The sequence below is a fragment of the Equus quagga genome, chromosome 12 (assembly GCF_021613505.1).
Source record: "Equus quagga isolate Etosha38 chromosome 12, UCLA_HA_Equagga_1.0, whole genome shotgun sequence".
Classification (NCBI taxonomy): domain Eukaryota; kingdom Metazoa; phylum Chordata; class Mammalia; order Perissodactyla; family Equidae; genus Equus; species Equus quagga.
Genome location: NC_060278.1, coordinates 60,713,526 through 60,731,187, shown reverse-complemented (window position 1 = coordinate 60,731,187; position 17,662 = coordinate 60,713,526). Strand labels below are relative to the sequence as shown.

The window sequence follows — 17,662 nt, the reverse complement described above, 5'->3', positions numbered from 1 at the left end:
TGGCCTGCCTGTGTGGTCAGCCTGTGTGGCCTGTGTGGTCAGCCTGTGTGGCCCACCCGTGTGGTCCTTTGGAGGGTCCCAGCAAACCAAGAAGGAAGAAAAGAATAACGGTCAGCTGAGAGATGCCCAGAGACCCTTCCAGAACCCCTGCAGCAATCGGGCCTCAGGGCTTGGAACAGTCGGCCAGGACCCCTTAAGCCCCAGACTTCTTTCTTCCTCTCCTCTCCCTTCACTCCCCAGACTGTCACCTGTGTCTAAGCTGTTCCACAGGCCCAACCCTGTCAACCGAGGCAGAACAAGAGAAGAAGATGAGGGTCCCTGTGTGGCATAGACAGGGGTGGGGACCAGGAAGCTGCATTAGGGGCAGAGGTTTGTGGAGGAAGGAACCTGAGGAGTAGAAACTGAGGGCCACGGGGGAGGGACAAGGGGGCTGGGGACCCTGGCGAGGGGAGCAGAGAAAACACCACTGCTCCCTTCTCGGGGGCTCCCACCTCCACGCTCTCATTCTCTCTTCTTCACAGCCGCCCAGGCAGACATGGGACATCATGCTCTCTTGACAAATGGGCAAGCAGGTTAGGGTGTCCAAGGTCCGCCCAGAGCTAGCAGAGAGCTGGGGCGAACACCATTGTCCAGGCCCTTCCTGCTGGCCTTTGGAAGGCAGAGGACCCGGGAGGGAGGGGCGGGCACACCAGAGAATGATGGCCACAGGGCCCCAGGATGGAGGCCCCACCCACACCCCAAGTCTAGAACGTACCCCATCAAACGTCAGGCGCAGTTACAAGCATGTGCCAAGGCCCGCACAGCCCCCCAGTCACAGCCCAGCAAACCCAGACCCCTGACTCCAGTCCCACCCCACTTTCCAGGAATCCCGTTCCGACCGGCTTTCTGTGGTCCTCCCTGGCTCCCTCCCCAGCATCCAGGGCGCCGCCCTACCCGGTCGTGATGTCGTCGTCCTCCGTCATGGTCTTGCCCATGAGGTCGCTGTCGCTCATGTAGCCGGACTTGAGGTCCACCTCGTCCGAGTCCAGGGACTCGACCAGCTCCAGGCGGGAGATGTGGCTGAGCTTGCTGGGGCTGCGCATGGGCATGGTGTGCGAGTACTGGGTCCGCTCCCCGTGCATGTACCAGGCGGGCGGCCCCTCCGAGCGGCAGCTCCCGCCCACCGAGGGTGCGTCGCCAGCCTGCAGCCGAGGGCTGGACTGGCCATAGCGCCAGGACAGGGGGGACGAGCGGTTGGAGAGGCTGGACACGCTGCGAGGGTTGGCGTCGTCGCTGTCATAGCAGGTCATCTCCAGGGAGCTGGGCAGAGAGCAGAGGGCACTGCTTTACTCTTGGGCACGGCTGCTCTGCGCCCCGTCCGCCCACACTGCACCCCGGCAAGGCCCCCTCTCCACCTGCCCATTCTCCTCCTCCAGGGGCCTCTCACTGTGGACGGCAGCCTGTTCCACGTCAGCTCAGGTCATCAGAGGAAAGTGGCTAAGCCTTGGGGAAACAGTCTGACATATTGCTAAGGGCCCAGGTTGTGTACTGCGGCCTGGGGTGGAACCCTTTTCTACTGCTCACTAGTAAGTGAGCCGGAGGAGGGGGAGCAGCCATGCCAAGCCTCCGTCTGCTCATCTGTGAAATGGGATTACAGCATGACAGTACTTCACGGAGCTGTAAGAATCACGTATGTAAAGACCTGACACGGTGCCTGGTCCACAGAAGCTGCTCCCTAAACAAAAGGGGCCGGTGAGGCCTCCTGGAGACGCGGAGAGACTGGTCCCCTGAGCTTAGAAGGGCTCCTTCCTTCTGTTCAGAGTGTGACCATCTCCTCTTTTCTACTAATGAGCTGAGGGCCGGTCAGTTCCCCAACTGGAGATAGGGAAGTCTGCAGTGGGGTTCCGTGAGTACAAGAAAAGCTTTGGGAGCCTGGGAGGTATGGCTGGTTCCCAGTAAGACCAGTCCAGCCCAAGGCCTAGGCATCAAGGGAGGAAGCAGAAGCTCCTCAGAGGACAGAAGTAGCTTTAACTGGACAGAGGAGAGCACATGGGCAATGGACAGATGAGGGGCGAGGGCAGGAAGTCCAGGGTCCCAAGCTGCAGGCCCCACTGGCCAGGGGAGGGAAGCGATGACCAGGTTAGTGCTGGACGGTGGGAGCCTAGGGGCATCTGGGAGCTGGCAAAGCAGGTGCCTTTCTCCCTTGGGGGCCAGGGTGGCTGCAGCAGCGAGAGCACAGTTGAATCTGCTTGGAGAGGTGGCCTGGATGCGGGTTCAGGCATAAACAGATAACCCCACGCAGCGTGGCGAGGGTGCCCGCCCAAGTCAGCCGTATGCAGGGGCTCAGCGGCTTGGCCTGACTAAACCAGACGGGGTTGGGTAAGTGAAATAGGATCTGGGGGCCATGAATGCTGGGCAGCCATGCAAGTGCAGGAATCGTCCGTCTGAGAACATGTCCATTTCTTAGTCACCCTGGGGGTTAGGAGGGGAGCTAGACATTGATTTTTCTATTCTTGTTTTTATAAAGTTTCTTGAAAAAAGAGAAAAAGATTGTCAGATTGTCTCTACCAACCCTGAGGAAACAGGGTTTTCTTTTTCTTTTTTTTTTAAATTTTCTTTTCCTTTTTTTTTGAGGAAGATTAGCCCTGAGATAACAACATCTGCTGCCACTCCTCCTCTTCTTGCTGAGGAGACGGGCCCTGAGCTAACATCCATGTCCATCTTCCTCCACTTTATATGTGGGACGCCTACCACAGCACGGCTTGACAAGTGGTGTAGAGGTCTGTACCTGGGATCCAAACCAGCGAACCCCGGGCTGCCGAAGCAGAACATGTGAACTTAACCACTGCGCCACTGGGCTGGCCCCAGCAGGGTTTTATTTTTGATCAATGGAAAGGGAGGGAACCGAATGGCCCTTGACCCTGGGCCTGATGGTCGCTGTGGAAGTCCTGTGGTGAGCCGAGGGACCCTGGCTGGGCAGGGCAATGAGTGACCGCTGCTTCTGACCCTTGTGTGTCTTCCTGACCTGGTCCACAGCCGGCTTCTCCCCTCCGGGCCCTCCTTTGTGTTCTGCATAACTTTGTCACACGCTGTGCTATTTCTGTTTCGAAGAACCGTGGCCCTCGGAGAGAGTGGACGTTCCCCGAAGGACAGACTGTGGTCCTGCTGACGGTGTCTGCCTCGCTCACCACTGCACTTCAGTGCTCTCGCAGGGCCTGGCGTGCAGTGGGTGCCGGGGACGAAGCGATAAGCAGCAAGCCCTCGACGCATGCGCTGGGGTGAAGAGCGGGGATCTTCTCGTCGTGACAGTTCAGGGCCTCGTGCAGAAAGTGCTCAGTAAAAACAGGCTGCACGACAGTGCGATGAGGAGGAGAGGGAAGAGGAGGAGGACGACCACGAAGCCGGGATGATGTAGGGCCAGGTTTTGAGTTAGTCTACACCACGGTAATAAAATTAGTGCCGGGCGTGGGCTGTGCCAAGCACCCCGATGCCTCAGGCCCGGGCCCGGCCCACCTCCTGTTTCGCTCTCTGCACTCGACATGCCTCCTGCTTGATTTCACTTTTCCATCCTCCAGACACGTCTCTGGACATCTCTAAGTCGGGGGCGGGGGGCGGATTCTAGCTCAGCGCTGCGGTCCCTGACCTCCAGTCCCGCCCGCATCCAGCCCTTGGGTCCTGCCTCTCACTGGGGTGGGGACGGCGGTGGGCCAGGAGCAGGCAAGGGAGTTTCATTTCCTCTCTGGCCCCAGCCCCCTGACCCAGAGCCAGTAGAAATAGAGGAAGCAGAACAGGAATAAAGGTCTCTGAAAAGGAATTGAATCTAGAATGAGCCTGTAGGTTCCAGAGTGGAAATAACCTTGCTGGAAGCACACCCTGGACTGTCAGCCTCAAGGACGGAGGCCGTGTTTGTTCTGAGGGTCAGCGGCTGACCCGGGTTCTAAGGCTGCTGGATGTAGCCCCCCCCCCGCCCACCCCCATCAGCCTGGGTGACTCTGTGGGACTCCGGCAAGCGTCCCCTCTCTCCGGCCTCTGCATTCCTTCTCTAACCTGGGGGGTCTGTACGAATCCTGTCAACTCTGGGGCTGAGGGAAGGGCTGATGGATGGAAAGCACTTTGAAAACTAAAAGATCCATAAAAATTCAAGGGATCACTGTTTGGGCTATCGAAGTGTGGGACAGGAATAATCTAAACCAAAGGCTAAGAGAGGAAGTGGCTCTGGGTCCACAGTAAACAGAAAAGCCAGCCTCAGGGCTCTTGGTTCCTTTCCCGTAAAGGGAGACAGAAGCCAGAGGCCTGAGCTCTCCCCTCAGACCAGTCAGCTTGATGCAAAAGGCTCTCTCGGGCTCCCTCTCCCCCCACCCCCTGCCCAATAGGAAAGCAAACAGGGCTGCTGGGGTCAAGCCGTCCTGCTTAACCTGGGGGCTGGGGGCCGGCTGCTCAGACTCAGGGCCCAGGAGGCTGAGCTGCTGCCCTTCCCCTGCGGTGACTCACGCGGGGTGTGACACTCTCAGCAACTCAGCACTTTCTGCCTTCTTTGGCATGGAGCTGGTGGGGAATTGTGCCGAGACTCCTTCCAACAACTTCCCCGGCGGGGGGATGGAGGACATTCAAGGTTTCATCTCCCGGGCCCCTAAAATGGTGAGCCAAGCCGAGCCAGACCCACCCTTGTCCCACTTGGGTTCCTGCTCAGGGCTGGGAGGGCTGGAGGCTGGGGACATGTAAGGGGCCTGAGTCCTGGGCCTCCTGGAACCCCGCCATCCACCTCCTTGGTCACATCCCTTTCGGTAGTCAGGGTCCTCTGGCCTGAGAAGGGGGAACCCCAGAGAGTAGGGGCTTTGATTTATCATTTAAAGTATTCCAGATGTTGGGGAGCAATGGGCTGAGTGTCCAAGATGGAGGGTGGCGTGGGGCTATGGGGAGGAGCAGTGGAGGCGGGGAGAAGGGTGGTCTTAAATAGGAGAAGTAGAACCACTGGGTGGATGCTGCTGGCCCCCGATTTAGTTCCACTTCATCGTCACGGCAATCCCATCCCCGGACTGGAATGATTGAGAGGTAATGAGCTCTCTGTCGTCGGAGGTATGTAAATTTAGTCCGGATATCACTTGGCCACACACGGGGCTAAGAAAAGTCCCTTTCCCCCCATTGCCCCCACATCCCAACTTTGCTCTCATTTTCCAACCCCAAGAGATGGGGAGGAACCCATCTCCAGTCCAACTGAGAGGCTGCCTAGTCCTGTCGCAACCTTCCTCCTCCACACCCCCAATGATTTCCCAATCCTGGCTGTCTGCTCTCTCCTTCTACCCCTCCGAGTGTCGCCCGGCCCTCTGTCCCCCTTGGAGCTGACAGCATGAGCTCATCTGGGCAGCTCAGGGAGCCAGGGAGGAAATTCTGAGTCATGGCAGAGGCTGTGGCCAGGATGCGCTCCAGGGTGCTGTGGGAGGGGTGGATGCTGCACAGCTGGAGGGCTGGGGTGGAGAGGCGCGCCCACATGGCATGGGAGTGGGCGACATGGCCTGGGCCCTGCTGGGCACTCAGGGCTCCCTCAGCCACTGGCAAAGGGAAAAGGTCCCGGTGTCAGAAGGTGAAGGCCATGCTCCTGGAATCCTGGATGGAGGGAAACTTCAGAACGGTGAGGGGGAAGCATGGAGTAACCCCTGTGACAAATGTGGAGACCGTGTCTCCGGAGGGAACGTGAGCAGTGGAGTCACACCCCGACTCCAGTGGTTTTCAAGCTTATCTGCCTAAAAGAAATTGAACGCCGAGCTCAAGCAGAGGGCAGACAAAACCAGTCCTCTTTGCCCAGAGATGGCTGGATGCCCCTCTCTCTGAGGTGGCGGCCCCGGGGGGCTCCCAATGTCTGCGCGCTGCAGCCGGTCACCTGCTGACCTCTCGTGCCCACGCAGGGGTCTCGAGAGACCCCGGGGCCCTGCCCTCCAGAACGGGAGACGGAAAGAGGGGGCCGCGGGCATGACCCCTCTGCAGCTCGCGTACCTGTGAGCCACCTGGGACCCCCGCAGGCTGGACATGGTCTCCTCCAGGTTCTGCCGAAGATCCAGGACATTCTGCACTGTCCTCTTCCTCTGGGATTCTGGGTCTGGGAGGGAGAAAAGAAAGAGCCGTGTGAGTGACAAGGACTTGCTGCCAGGAGCTTGAGGGGTCAGGGGAGTGGGGACTGACCAGATCCCCAGAGGTCGGTCTCTGGGGCATGCTGGTCACTGCCTCTCAGGCCCTCCTAAAGGGCCTAGACACAAGCCCTTGAGCCCTCTGAAGTCTCAACCTCATAAGGGGATGCAGACACGGGGCCCCCTGTGTCCGTGCACTTCTCCCAGATGCCCCCAGCCCGAATCACCGCCTCTGCCCCGGCTTCATTTTGGGGAGGCCCTGCTTCTCAGAGCAGAGGTCCTGGGGAGGGTTTCTGTGGCTGAGGGCAGCTGCAACACCTGCGTGAAACCACATCTCCAGTGACGTGCTGGTAAATGTTTGACGACTGGCTCCTGGAGATAGGGATACGCCAGTGTGTACTGTTTGCCCATTTCCGTGGTGCAAATCTTCCTACCACGGCTGCTTCTAAGCACCAATGTGATGTCACTGACCAGAGTCAGGAAGAGATGCTAACGGTGGGTTCTGGGAGCTGGTATGAGCCGGCGTCAGCAGACCACACCCCCTGAGCCCCAGGCACTGAGTGGAAACATCAGAGATGCTCCATGGGGTCCCAGGAGATAGTTCAGAAAGAGCCTCCTAAAAGTGCCATCTTCTGGAGCATGGACTGAGCTCTGGGCAATTCAGACTCCAGACAAGAGGTGCAACGCGGGAGGAGGATGCGTGCGGCTGGCCCCACCCTCAGAATCCTGAGTGATCCCGGTCCTTTTATCCAGCCTGGGGTTTCCAGGTGGGACAACAGCCTGGACACATGAGAATCTACAACAGCAAACAAATTTCTCCCACTTCCTTTCCAGGTGGAACACCATGCAAAAGACTGAGGGGTACCCGAGCGGGAAGAGAATGGAAGAACTCGCTCCTTCTTTCCATCACCCCACCCAGGAAATCCTCAAACACACACGTTGTGCCAGGAACCAAGGTAGGCCCTGAGGATGCTGAGAGGAAGAGGGCCTGGCCCTGCCCCATGGACCCAAAGTCACTGGAAGGGATCAAACTTTCAACGCCTCCTGGAAAGTCCATCTATGGGACAGAGTCAGGGACCCACAGAAGACGATGGCAAAGCTTCGAGAAAACCCGAGACCTCAGGCTCCCAGGCTACTTTCCTGCCCTCCATCCTCAAAACCCTCTGCGATCTTCTCACCAAGGCCCAAGTGCCCAGTTGGTCCCTCCGCCACCCACAGACTCAGCTGGAGCAGGAGGCTCTTCTGCTTCTTCTTCTTTTTCTTTTTTTGCTGAGGAAGACTGGCCCTGAGCTAACATCCGTGCTCATCTTCCTGTACTTTACACGTGGGATGCCTGCCACAGCATGGCTGGATAAGTGGTGCGTCAGTCTGCACCTGGGATCTGAACCCACGAACCCCGGGCTGCTAAAGCAGAGTGCTGAACTTAACTGCTACGCCCCTGGGCTGGTCCCAGCAGGAGGTCCTTTTAGCTGCCAAGGGGAACATTTCTGAACCCTTTCAAAAGACATTTTTTCCCCAAGATTAAGCTCAAGCCGGCTGGCAGGCGCTGCCCTGTCCTGTGGGCTCAGGGAGGCTGGTAGGGCGGGCAGGGAACGGGGCGGCACCACCCCCTCCAGAGCATTCCAGAGAACCGGCTCCACACCCAGACCAGGCCCCCTCTGCTTTCTCTCCCCGGGAGCCTGTAGAAAGCTGGAGGTGGTGGTGGTGGAGCGGGTGGTGGCTCTCTCGTGGTCAGCACCTCGTATCCAGCCTCCATGCTGGTGGCAAGGAGAAGGGACAAATGGCAGGCCTCCGTGCCAGGCGCCTGAGCTCTGCCCTCAGCCTGGCGTCACCTTCTACGGCTGCCAGTGCCCGTTTATCCTGGCAAGCGTCACCTCGTGAGTTGCCCCATGGCTTTGACTGATGGCTTGGCATGGAACACAGACAGGATCAGAAAGTGTATGTATATATTTTAAAGCTTGGTTCTAAAACGCCTATGCCAGGACGAAGAACACGGTACCAAAGATGTGGGTTCCAGGCCAGGGCAATGCTTTCTATGAGTTTGGCAGAGATGATGGGAAAGGCGTGCTCTCCAAGAGATGCGCGGGCCCAAGAGGAAGTTGAAGGTTTGCTCCGCGGCGTCTGCGCGTGCCTGCCCTCTGCAGGAGTCAGCGAGGTGAGTCCCTACAACGTCTACAGCAGACACGTGCTGCTGTCCCCACTCACGGACGAGAAAACACGCTCAGGGAGACGAAGTGAGCAGCCCCAGGTCACACGCCTGGCCTGGAGCACAGGGCACAGCTGAGTCCAGAAGAAGCTCGTATTTCTTCTGATGTGTCCCAGGGCACCTGCGCCGTGAGCATCACGCACGGTGAGGGCGCAGAGCAGGTGCTCACTGAGCATGTCAAGAGTGGACAGATGCTACACCATACAAAAATACAAAAAATACATAAAAGGAGAAGGGATGGATGCGTGTCCCTTCAGGAAGATGTCTTTTAAAGGAAGAATACTTAGCTCACTGGGTGGCCAGCCGCCGGGTCCCTCTGTGCCCTAATGCTCGAGGGGCAGAGACGGGGAGGTGGGGACGTAGAGCTCCTAGACTTGCCAAAAATTAGAGCCACAGAGTCCTTGGAAGGAGAGACAGGAGGGTGAGGCCCAGGGAGGGGTGACCGGCCGGGGGCTGCAGAGAGATGCTGATGGAAGAACACCGGGCCCCAGACAGCCTCCCCCCAGGGGGTAGGTTTGGGGCATGCAGAGGAGGAGTTTGGGACAGAGGTGACTTGCTGGGGTGACTGGGATCCCCTCTCCGCTTGGAGGCCTGGATGGTCCTGCAGAGGCACGCCCAAAGCTTGCTGGGTGCCGCACCCAGCAGTGTCCCCTGGTGGTCATCCTGAGCATGCCACCCTGGGAGGTAAGGCTCAGCTGGGGGGGTCTGGCGGGTCAGGGTGGGTCTCAGCGGCTCCTGACAAGTCTGGCTGTGCTCCACACTTGTGGGTGACGGACACGATCCTGGGGGTGCAGCAGTAGCCCCAGGATGGGAGGACTGACAGGGATGCAAAGGGAGGGGCTCGGGAGCTCCAGACCCTGCAGACAGTCCGCCTGGGGTGGGGGCATTGGACCCTTGCATCCTGACGCCGATGCAAATCTTTACATTTCAAAAATAGAAATAAGTTGCATTTGTAAAAGAATTCACCCCACCCTTCCTCCTTGCCCTCTCCTGACCTTCACCCCATCCACCCCTGATATCCAACCCAGGCGTAGGCTTCACCCCTTCCTCACTGTCTCCCGGGGGACAGACCAGGGGTGGGGGCAGGGGTCAGAGACCGTCTCACACCACCGTGTGGTGAAGAGAACTGGGAAGCTCAGCCATCTGTTTTATCAGCTGAGTCATGATGTGCGGAGCCCGCCTCTCCGTGTCTTTGTCAAAAGCTTGGATGTGAGGTGGGCCCCGGGGACAAAACCGAGCACAGACCAGCAGAGACAGAGGGGCCTGGTGGCTCCACTGCTCCCTCGGTGTCCGTCAGCCAGAGATGCGCTCAGGACACTCCCAGCGTAGGTGGCACCTGTGTGCAGACCAGAAGCCTCTCCAGCCGACTCAGCTCTCGCCGGGGCCCACACTGGCCAGCAGGACACACCTCGCTCCTTCATCAGATGCCCTGGTCAAGACACACTCACGGCCTTCCTCTGAGCGCCTGGGTGTGTGCGCTGGCTCAGCTCCTACAGCACAGGGTCCAGCTGCCAGAGTGGGGTGTGTGTGTGCATGTGTGTGCGTGTGTGCGTGTGTGTGCGTGCGTGCGTGTGTGTGTGCGTGTGTGTGTGTGTGCGTGTGTGTGTGCAGCAGGGCTGGAGGGAGGCCAGGTAAGGCTCCTGGCAGTTCTGGGGGGACACAGATGTCCCTGGCTGCCACTCCAAGCCTTTCCCAGCAAATGGAGCAACCGGGGAGGATGCGTGTGCTCTGTTCAGGCTCAGAAGAGAGCAACAGTCCCCCCAGTCCAGCCATCCCCATGGTAACTCACAGGCGCCATGAACAACAGCATCCTCCCAGCATGCACTAGGGCACTGCAAGGCGGGAGGTCTTCCTTTCTACGCACCGTTGCCTCTTACGCAAGACCACGGAGAGCATACTGTCTTGGTCACTTTGGATGCAGGACCAGCAGTCAAACAAATCTGACACGCGGGTGCACAACACGCAAATGCAGATGACGCCTGGCTACCGAATGCTCCTCCAGACATTCATGCCTACTCGTGGTGCAGCCAGCAGGCCGTCTGTGGAAGCCCTCACGTCAGAATCGTGCACACACAGTTCTGCCATTCTGCAGACGCAGGCATGGAGATTCGTGTGCACGTGTCTCCCATTGCAGGTGAGGAAGGAAAAGCACTAAAGCGATGGAGAGGAGAGATTTAACCTTGAGAAGCAGTGGTGCGCTGGAAGGATGCTGGTAAACAGGGTCCTTCTTTCTGCTCCGAAGTCAGAACCGGGGAAACAGGCTTCCCCAGGACGGCAAGGCATAAACTTGTGAACCAAGACTGAAGCACAGGGCAAGAACTGAGAGTGTGGTGCAGAGGCAAGAACACAGCTCTTAGAGTCAGAGAGACCCAAGTTCAGACCCCGGCACTGCCTTTTCCCAGCCTGTCTGACCTTGAACAAGACCTCTCCCCTCGCTGCAGTTTTCCGCTCTGCAAGATGGGGAGAACCATGGTACCCACCGAGTAGCATCCTTGTGAGGATGAAAGAGCTGATTCATGTAAAATGCTTAGCATGGGGCCTGGCACACAGTAGGTGCCCTATCAATGTAGCACGTGTTTGTCGGAAGGCACGGGGGGCGGGTAAGCGATGGGCGCACACCCAGGCGGGGGCTGGAGCCGGCTCTGGGGCTCTCTTGTTTGCGGGTGGGCGGTGCCACCCACAAGGTGCGGCTCAGGGAGACCCAACATCCTCCTCTGGGACCCCGCTCTGGCTGGGCGAGGCCCTCATACTCGGGTAGGGGGCAATGAGGTGATTGCAAAACCTTGTCCCTGAGTCATCAGGCCTGACTCCCTCCGTGCGGTAGGGACACCACATCTTCAACCCTGGTCCCTTGGAGCATCTCAGCTCTGGGCAATGCCCGGCCTCAGGGGCCTTCTCCGGCCATCAGTCTAAAATCTGATGTAGCAATGGATGGTAATAACCCCAACAGACTTGGGGATGCACAGGAAGGAGGAGGGACCCGAGGGGATCTGCCACCTAGCAGTCAAATTTCCCCAAGTTCTGAACAGTTTTAATTATTAGCTGACAATTAAGTAAACTGCAATAACCATCTGCTGAAACCTTAATTGCCTCCACCAGTGTTTCAGAACTCGCCGGTTTAGCCCAGGGCAGGGGCCACAGATGACGGCGTCTGCGTCTGACATCTGGACTGGCTGTGAGGCACTGGACTGGGGGGAGCCAACAGGAGGAAGGGAAGAGAGGCAAGAGGAGGAATGCTGTCCAGTTGTGGCACTTCAGAGCTCGAGAGAGTTTCTGCCTTTCCTCTCCAGACAGGGAGGAACAACGGATCGCTCAGGCACAGCGTCACCAGGTGGCGGATGGCGGGGCAGGGGGCTCCTGAGCCACGGCTCTTTGTGCCAGAGCACTGCCTCCTGGTCCGCATCGTGGGCCGGGGCTGAGACGCACTGAGATGTGGCACCAGCGGGGTGACTGCAACGTAAATTAGCCGTGTGGGATGGTCTGGGACTGGATCCACCTAGAAATCCAGGCCAGACGCAATGACCTGGAAAAGGAACGATTAAGCACCAGACACACACACACACAGACACACACACACACACTCTTGCAACAACTCCCTAGAAGAAAAACAAAAAAAAAAACAAATCTCTCCTGACTCTGTTAGACCCCAAGGGGAGCATCCACATCTTCCCTAAATTCTACAATTTGCCACAGTTTGGGATCCCAGGACACACAGGTCAAACACCATTATAATAAAAGCCATTACAACACAGATATCTCCCTAACAAAATGATTTCCAGCCCCAGCCAGTGGGTCACCTCCTCCCGACGACACTTAGCATGACATCGCAAAAGATTCTCGGGAGTTTGTTCCATCACGTCGCCACCAGTATTGCAGATGCTCATTTTGTGTCAACACCGATCCCAATGTCTCTGGGCGTCGGAATGATTTCTATCCCGCTCCTCTGCCCCAGGACATCAACCGTCCAAGTCCAGCCACAGCGGGCAGTGCAGGCCCACCCCTGTGCACCCCTTGGTCTTCTGATCCAGTCCAGGTCTCCGCCCACTGCTCAGAGGTTGCCCTGGTGGGTTTTGGGGCTCCCACAGCCTGCGACTCTGTGCTGGATTGACTCCTCCCTTGAGTGTTCGAAGGCTCTGTCCTGCGTGTGGCTCGGGGACGGATGACCCAGCACGCAGATCCCCCTGCCCTCAGGCTGAACATCCCCCGTCCACCCCTTCCTCACCATCTGATGGCCCCAGAGGCCCTGGAAAGCACGCTGCGGGGCCTCCACGCAATAGGCACCCCACTTCCACAGAGCACGCAGGCGGGGGGCTATTTATTCTGCTGCTAATTCTTTCATTTCGCTCATCCCCCCACGTAAGTCACAATATTGTCAGAGGCGGCTGTCACAGAATCCTGCAGCGTGACGAATCGCATGCTTCTAGTCGCTGAGCAAGGCTGCTCCCCAGAGGGGCTCCCACGGATTTCCATCCTCGCCCCAGAAAGTCCCAAACCCTCTCAACTAGCGAGTGGACCCAACTGGAGCTGAACGCTCAGTGACCCTCCTCCTATGTGTGGGACAGAACACCTAGAGAGACCCAGGAACTAAAGACAGAATGTGTTGGCCCCATGGATGTGTGAGGCAGGGCAAGGAAAACCACAAGATGGAAGCAACTCTGGGGCCAGGGAGAGGGGCATGCATGGTCAGCCCTGGCCCGGAGCTGCCCGGCAGGTGCCTCTCCAGATCACCCACAGTTTTGACTCTGAGTGAGTGAGGACGCTAGGATCAGAGATTTCCAGTAATGAGTCTCCAAGGGGTGCTGGGCGAGGAGGAAGTATGAGGCAGGGAGCGTGCGAAGGAGGGCAGCTCGGGGCAGGTAGAGAGGTCTCGCTTGGTTTTCCCGAGCCACACACTAATTAGCTGTGGAGCCTTGGGTAAATTCCTCCCCCTCTCTGGGCCTCAGTTTCCCTGTCTGTCAAGTAAGGGAGTTGGGGTAGGGGATACCCAAGGTTCTCCAGCTTTGTGGGTGGCTGATGCCCCAGAAGCATCTTTCTCCCAGAGTGTGTTAAAAATGCAGGTGCCGGGGTGTCCCCCCCGAGAGATGAAGATGGAGCAGGTTGGAGCTGGGGCCCGGGGGTCTGCATTGGTGCAGGCCCCCAGTGTGGGTGAGTGATATTGAAGGTCCCATTTTGGGAAACCCTGACATCCTGGTGCACACCCCCAGAACAGGATGGCCATCGCAAACCCGGGGCTGGATGTCCTGATGCCCGGTTGCCGGGCCATGTCCTGGGCCTTGGGCACGCATCTGTTGTCTGTTCTCCAGGAAAGCCACCCCTCCATCTCCAGCCTTGCGATAAGAGGAGTCGCCCAGCCAGTCCAGCCCCGCCAGGTCTCTGGGGCTTGCTGCTGGGGAAGGCCACCAGGGGGCGCTGCCGGGCCTCCGCGGGCCTGGCCGTGCCGCAGCCGTGGTGCCGACGGGCATCGGTCCTGCTCACTATTGGGAGCGTCGGCCCAGAGGGTCCTTTTCCCTCTGCATTCTGCTGAGCACACCTCCCTTCCTCCTGGGCTCTGCCCTCCTAGGGTGGCTGTCCTTGCCACCCCCCAGGCCTCGCTGTCCAGGCTGGACTCTCGTCCTGGGAGAAGAGGCCAGAGTTTGCAGCATCCACTCTGGGGAGCCTGCCCTAGTCCTGGGGAGAGCGAGCAGGGCCCGGCCTCCGGGGTGAGCCCACCGGCCCTGGGCATGAGGGAGGGGACCTGTGGGCTTCACCGGGCAAGCTCAGATTCAGGGCAACCAAGTTTCAGGGACACCCCTGGCTGGCCTTTCTGCTCCAGTGCCCCGCAGACCAAGTGCTGTCTGTGGGGAGTGGATCAGGGTTCAAATTCTTGCTCTGGAGGCCTCGCTCTGCGATGTTGCTGAGGCAGGAAGCTTGGCTGACGAGGAGAGAGGAGAGTCGCCCCCTGCCACTCCCGGGCGGTGCCCAGCCTGGCCCTTGCTGGGGGGAGAGGGCAGGAAGTGAGCCGGGGTCCGCCCCGCTCCGTCAGGGCCCGGCTCAGCCTGTGAGCAGGTGCAGCCTTGAAGGGGCGCTTGGAGAGTGAGGATTAAGGCTCCGGGGGAACGCGATACCTCCTCAGCCACTTCTTAACATCAGCGCCGATGTCGCACAGGGAGGGACTTGCTCCGTCCAGGGCGGTCCCTGCCGAGGGCTGCAGGACCAGGAGAGGGCGGAAGGGTTTGCTGAGCCCTGTCTTCTCTCCTCCTCTCGTCCCATTTCCCTCTGAAGGTTAGGCTGTAGGATCAGAGAGAGGATTCTGGAACATCAGTCTTCTCTTGTTTAAATGCTTGGACTCGGGGCTCAGCTGGGAGGGCGGCCTCCTGCAGAAAGTGGCCTGCCTGCCTCAGCCGGGACTCGGCCGTTCCCCGACAGGCCGCCTCCCCCGCCGGGTGGACCTCACGGTTTACTAGAAACGTTTTCATTAGCGATGCTGCCAGAGTCTTCCCGCGACGCCCTGCTCCACGGAAGTGGCTGCTGCTGGGAGCGGACGATCCACCGTCCCTGGGGGTTTCTGGGTGGGAGACTAGTAATACCAGCGTCGCTAACCCTTCCGCAGTGCCCCATGTTGGTCCTTTTCTAGGGCTTTCTGTACGTAAGTCCATTTCATCTTCACGCCAACCCTTCGAGGCAGGTCAGTAATCATCCCATTTTACAGTGGAGAAAAGTGAAGCCCAGAGAGGTGAAGGAAGCTGCCTGAGGCACACAGTAGTAAACGGCAACGCCAGAACTGGAACCCGATGCTGGAGCTAGAGCTGCCTTGTCCACTACGGTGGCCGCTAGCCACAAACGGACAGAGAGAGCTAAATCACAAAGCACAACATTCACCCTTTGCAAGTGCACAAGGCAATGGTTTTTCAGTACATTTGCAAAGTTGTACAACTATCACCATCACCTAATTCCAGAACATTTAAAAAAAATTTTTTTTTCTTTCTTTCTTTTTTGAGGAAGATTAGCCCTGAGCTAACATCTGCTGCCAATCCTCCTCTTTTTGCTGAGGAAGACTGGCCCTGAGCTAACATCCGTGCCCATCTTCCTCTACTTTATAGGTGGGACGCCTGCCACAAGCATGGCTTGACACGTGGTGCCATGTCCATACCGGGATCTGAACCGGTGAACCCTGGGCTGCCAAAGCGGAATGTGCGCACTTAACCGCTGCACCATCAGGCCGGCCCTCATTCCAGAACATTTTTATCACCCCAAAAGAAACCCCACACCCATTGGCAGTCTCCCCCCACTCTCCCCTTGCCCCAGCCAATCTACTTTCCATCTCTCAAGATTTGCCTATTCTGGGTATCTCACACAAATGTAATCTTAAATATATGGCCTTTTGAGACTGGCTTCTTTCACTTAGCGTAATGTTTTCTGGGTTCATTCCTGTCGTAGCAAGAATCAGGACTTCATTCCTTTTCACAGCTGAGTAATATTCCACACCACATTTTATACATCCATTCAGCATGTGATGGGAATTTGGGTCATTTCCACTCTTTGCCTATTTTATGAATAATGCTGCTGTGAACTCTCACATGCAAGTTTTTATATGGACACGTTTTATTTCTCTTGGATACATGCCTAGTAGTGCAACACTGGGTCATACAGTAACTCTGTGTTTAACATTTTGAGGAACTGCCAGACTGTTTTCCAATGTGGCTGCACCATTTGGCATTCCCACCAGCAGCGTATGAGGCTCCAACGTCTCACATCCTTGCCAGCACTTGTTACCACCTGGTTTTTTAAATTATAGCCATCCGAATGGGTGTGAAGTGGTATCTCACTGTAGATTTCATCTGCCTTTCCCTAATGATGAATGACATTGAGCATCTTCCACATTTAAATTAATTTAAAATTAAATAAAATTTAGGGGCCGGCCCAGTGGTGTAGCGGTTAAGTTCACATGCTCCACTTTGGTGGCCGGAGGGTCACAGGTTTGGATCCCAGGCGCAGACCTAGCACCGCTCGTCAAGCCATGCTGTGGCAGCGTCCCACTTAAAACAGAGGAAGATGGGCACAGATGTTAGCTCAGTGACAATCTTCCTCAAGGGAAAAAAAGAGGAAGATTGGCAACAGATGTTAACTCAGGGCCAATCTTCCTCACGAAAAAAAAATACGTAAAATTTAAAATTCAGTTCCTCAGTTGCACCAGCCACATTTCAAGTGCCCAACAGCCACATCCCCGCATTGGCTAGTAAGCGCCACAGCACAGACAGGACCTTCCATCACCTCGGAAAGCCCTGCTGGACAGTGCTGCTGGAGCCCAGGGCCTGGTCAGTGCCAACACGCCGGCCTTTTCTCTAAGGCGTTTGCCTCTGATTCCCTTCAAGTCCAGCAATTCCCTTTTATAGATGGGGCCCGTCTTGAGGCTCCTGACCCTGAGGCCCAGAGCGGGTGAGGCCGAGAGTTGCCACAGCACAGCACTGGGGTTGGAAGCAGAACAGAACCAGCTGCCGCGGCGAGGCTGGCGTTGGCGGCGGCTTCAGTCGGCTGCACCGGCACGGCCCGCTCTCACTCCCCGGCCAGGCCCCTCGCCAGGCCTGCCCCTACGTCCCTGACATCACTTCCTTTCCCAGGCCCCCCAGTGGCCAAGCGACAAGAGGCGTTGCCTCTGCAGACGCGGCTCTTCCGACGGGGCGGACCCCTTGCCCGCCTCTGCCTGCACCACAGCTCCAGGCGTCGGCTCTCCAGGCAGCAGACGCCTCCCAAGTTCCCCCACCTGGACCTTTACAGTCTCTTCCTCTAGATGGGCGCCCACCGGACGCCCCTGGAAGTGGCTGCGCTTCAGGAGGGGCCACGTCCGGTGGACAGACTACCACTGCCTTGGAAGCACCAACGGATCCCAGAAGCCGCCGCTTCCACCTCAGCCACCCGCGCAGCGGCCTGCCCTCTGGGGGCCTGCAGGGGGGCGCTGGCAGGCGCAGCTGTGGGCAGGCACCGTCTGGGCCCAGGGACTGAGCTCCTCTTGGGGACAGACTAGAAAATGATGAAGCAGGCATGGGCTGGAGCAATCGGGGAGGGGCTCCTGGAAGAGGTGGCCACTGATCTGAAACCAAAGAAAGGGAAGGAGTGAGTCTGGCCACCGGCAGCAGAGTAAGTCCCGTGTCCAGGATGTGAACCATGTGGGCAAGGCTGGGCCTCCGGAGAGAAAGGGCTGGCTCCGGGCATCAGACGATGGAGGCCACGGGGCAGGGAGCCGGCTCCACCACCAATCAGCGAGTGACCTTGGGCAAGGTACTTAATCTCTGGGCTTAGTACTCCCACCTGTGAAATGGGATCGTGGCACATAATTCCAGAGCTGTTGTCCAGATTTCACGTCCTTCCCTTGCCCTGG

General features: G+C 57.9%; 1 protein-coding gene across 7 annotated transcripts in view; it reads right to left on the bottom strand.

Annotated features, from left to right (window-relative positions):
- Positions 1-17,662, bottom strand: part of NAV1 (neuron navigator 1) — a 229,929-nt gene that overhangs the window by 82,366 nt on the left and 129,901 nt on the right. For all 7 annotated transcript variants that reach the window (XM_046679877.1, XM_046679874.1, XM_046679875.1 and 4 more), the window contains 2 exons: positions 5,971-6,073; positions 934-1,299 (listed from right to left, as the gene is read on the bottom strand). In XM_046679877.1, coding sequence (XP_046535833.1) covers positions 934-1,299; positions 5,971-6,073 — 469 coding nt within the window. The remainder of the gene's footprint in view (positions 1-933; positions 1,300-5,970; positions 6,074-17,662) is intronic.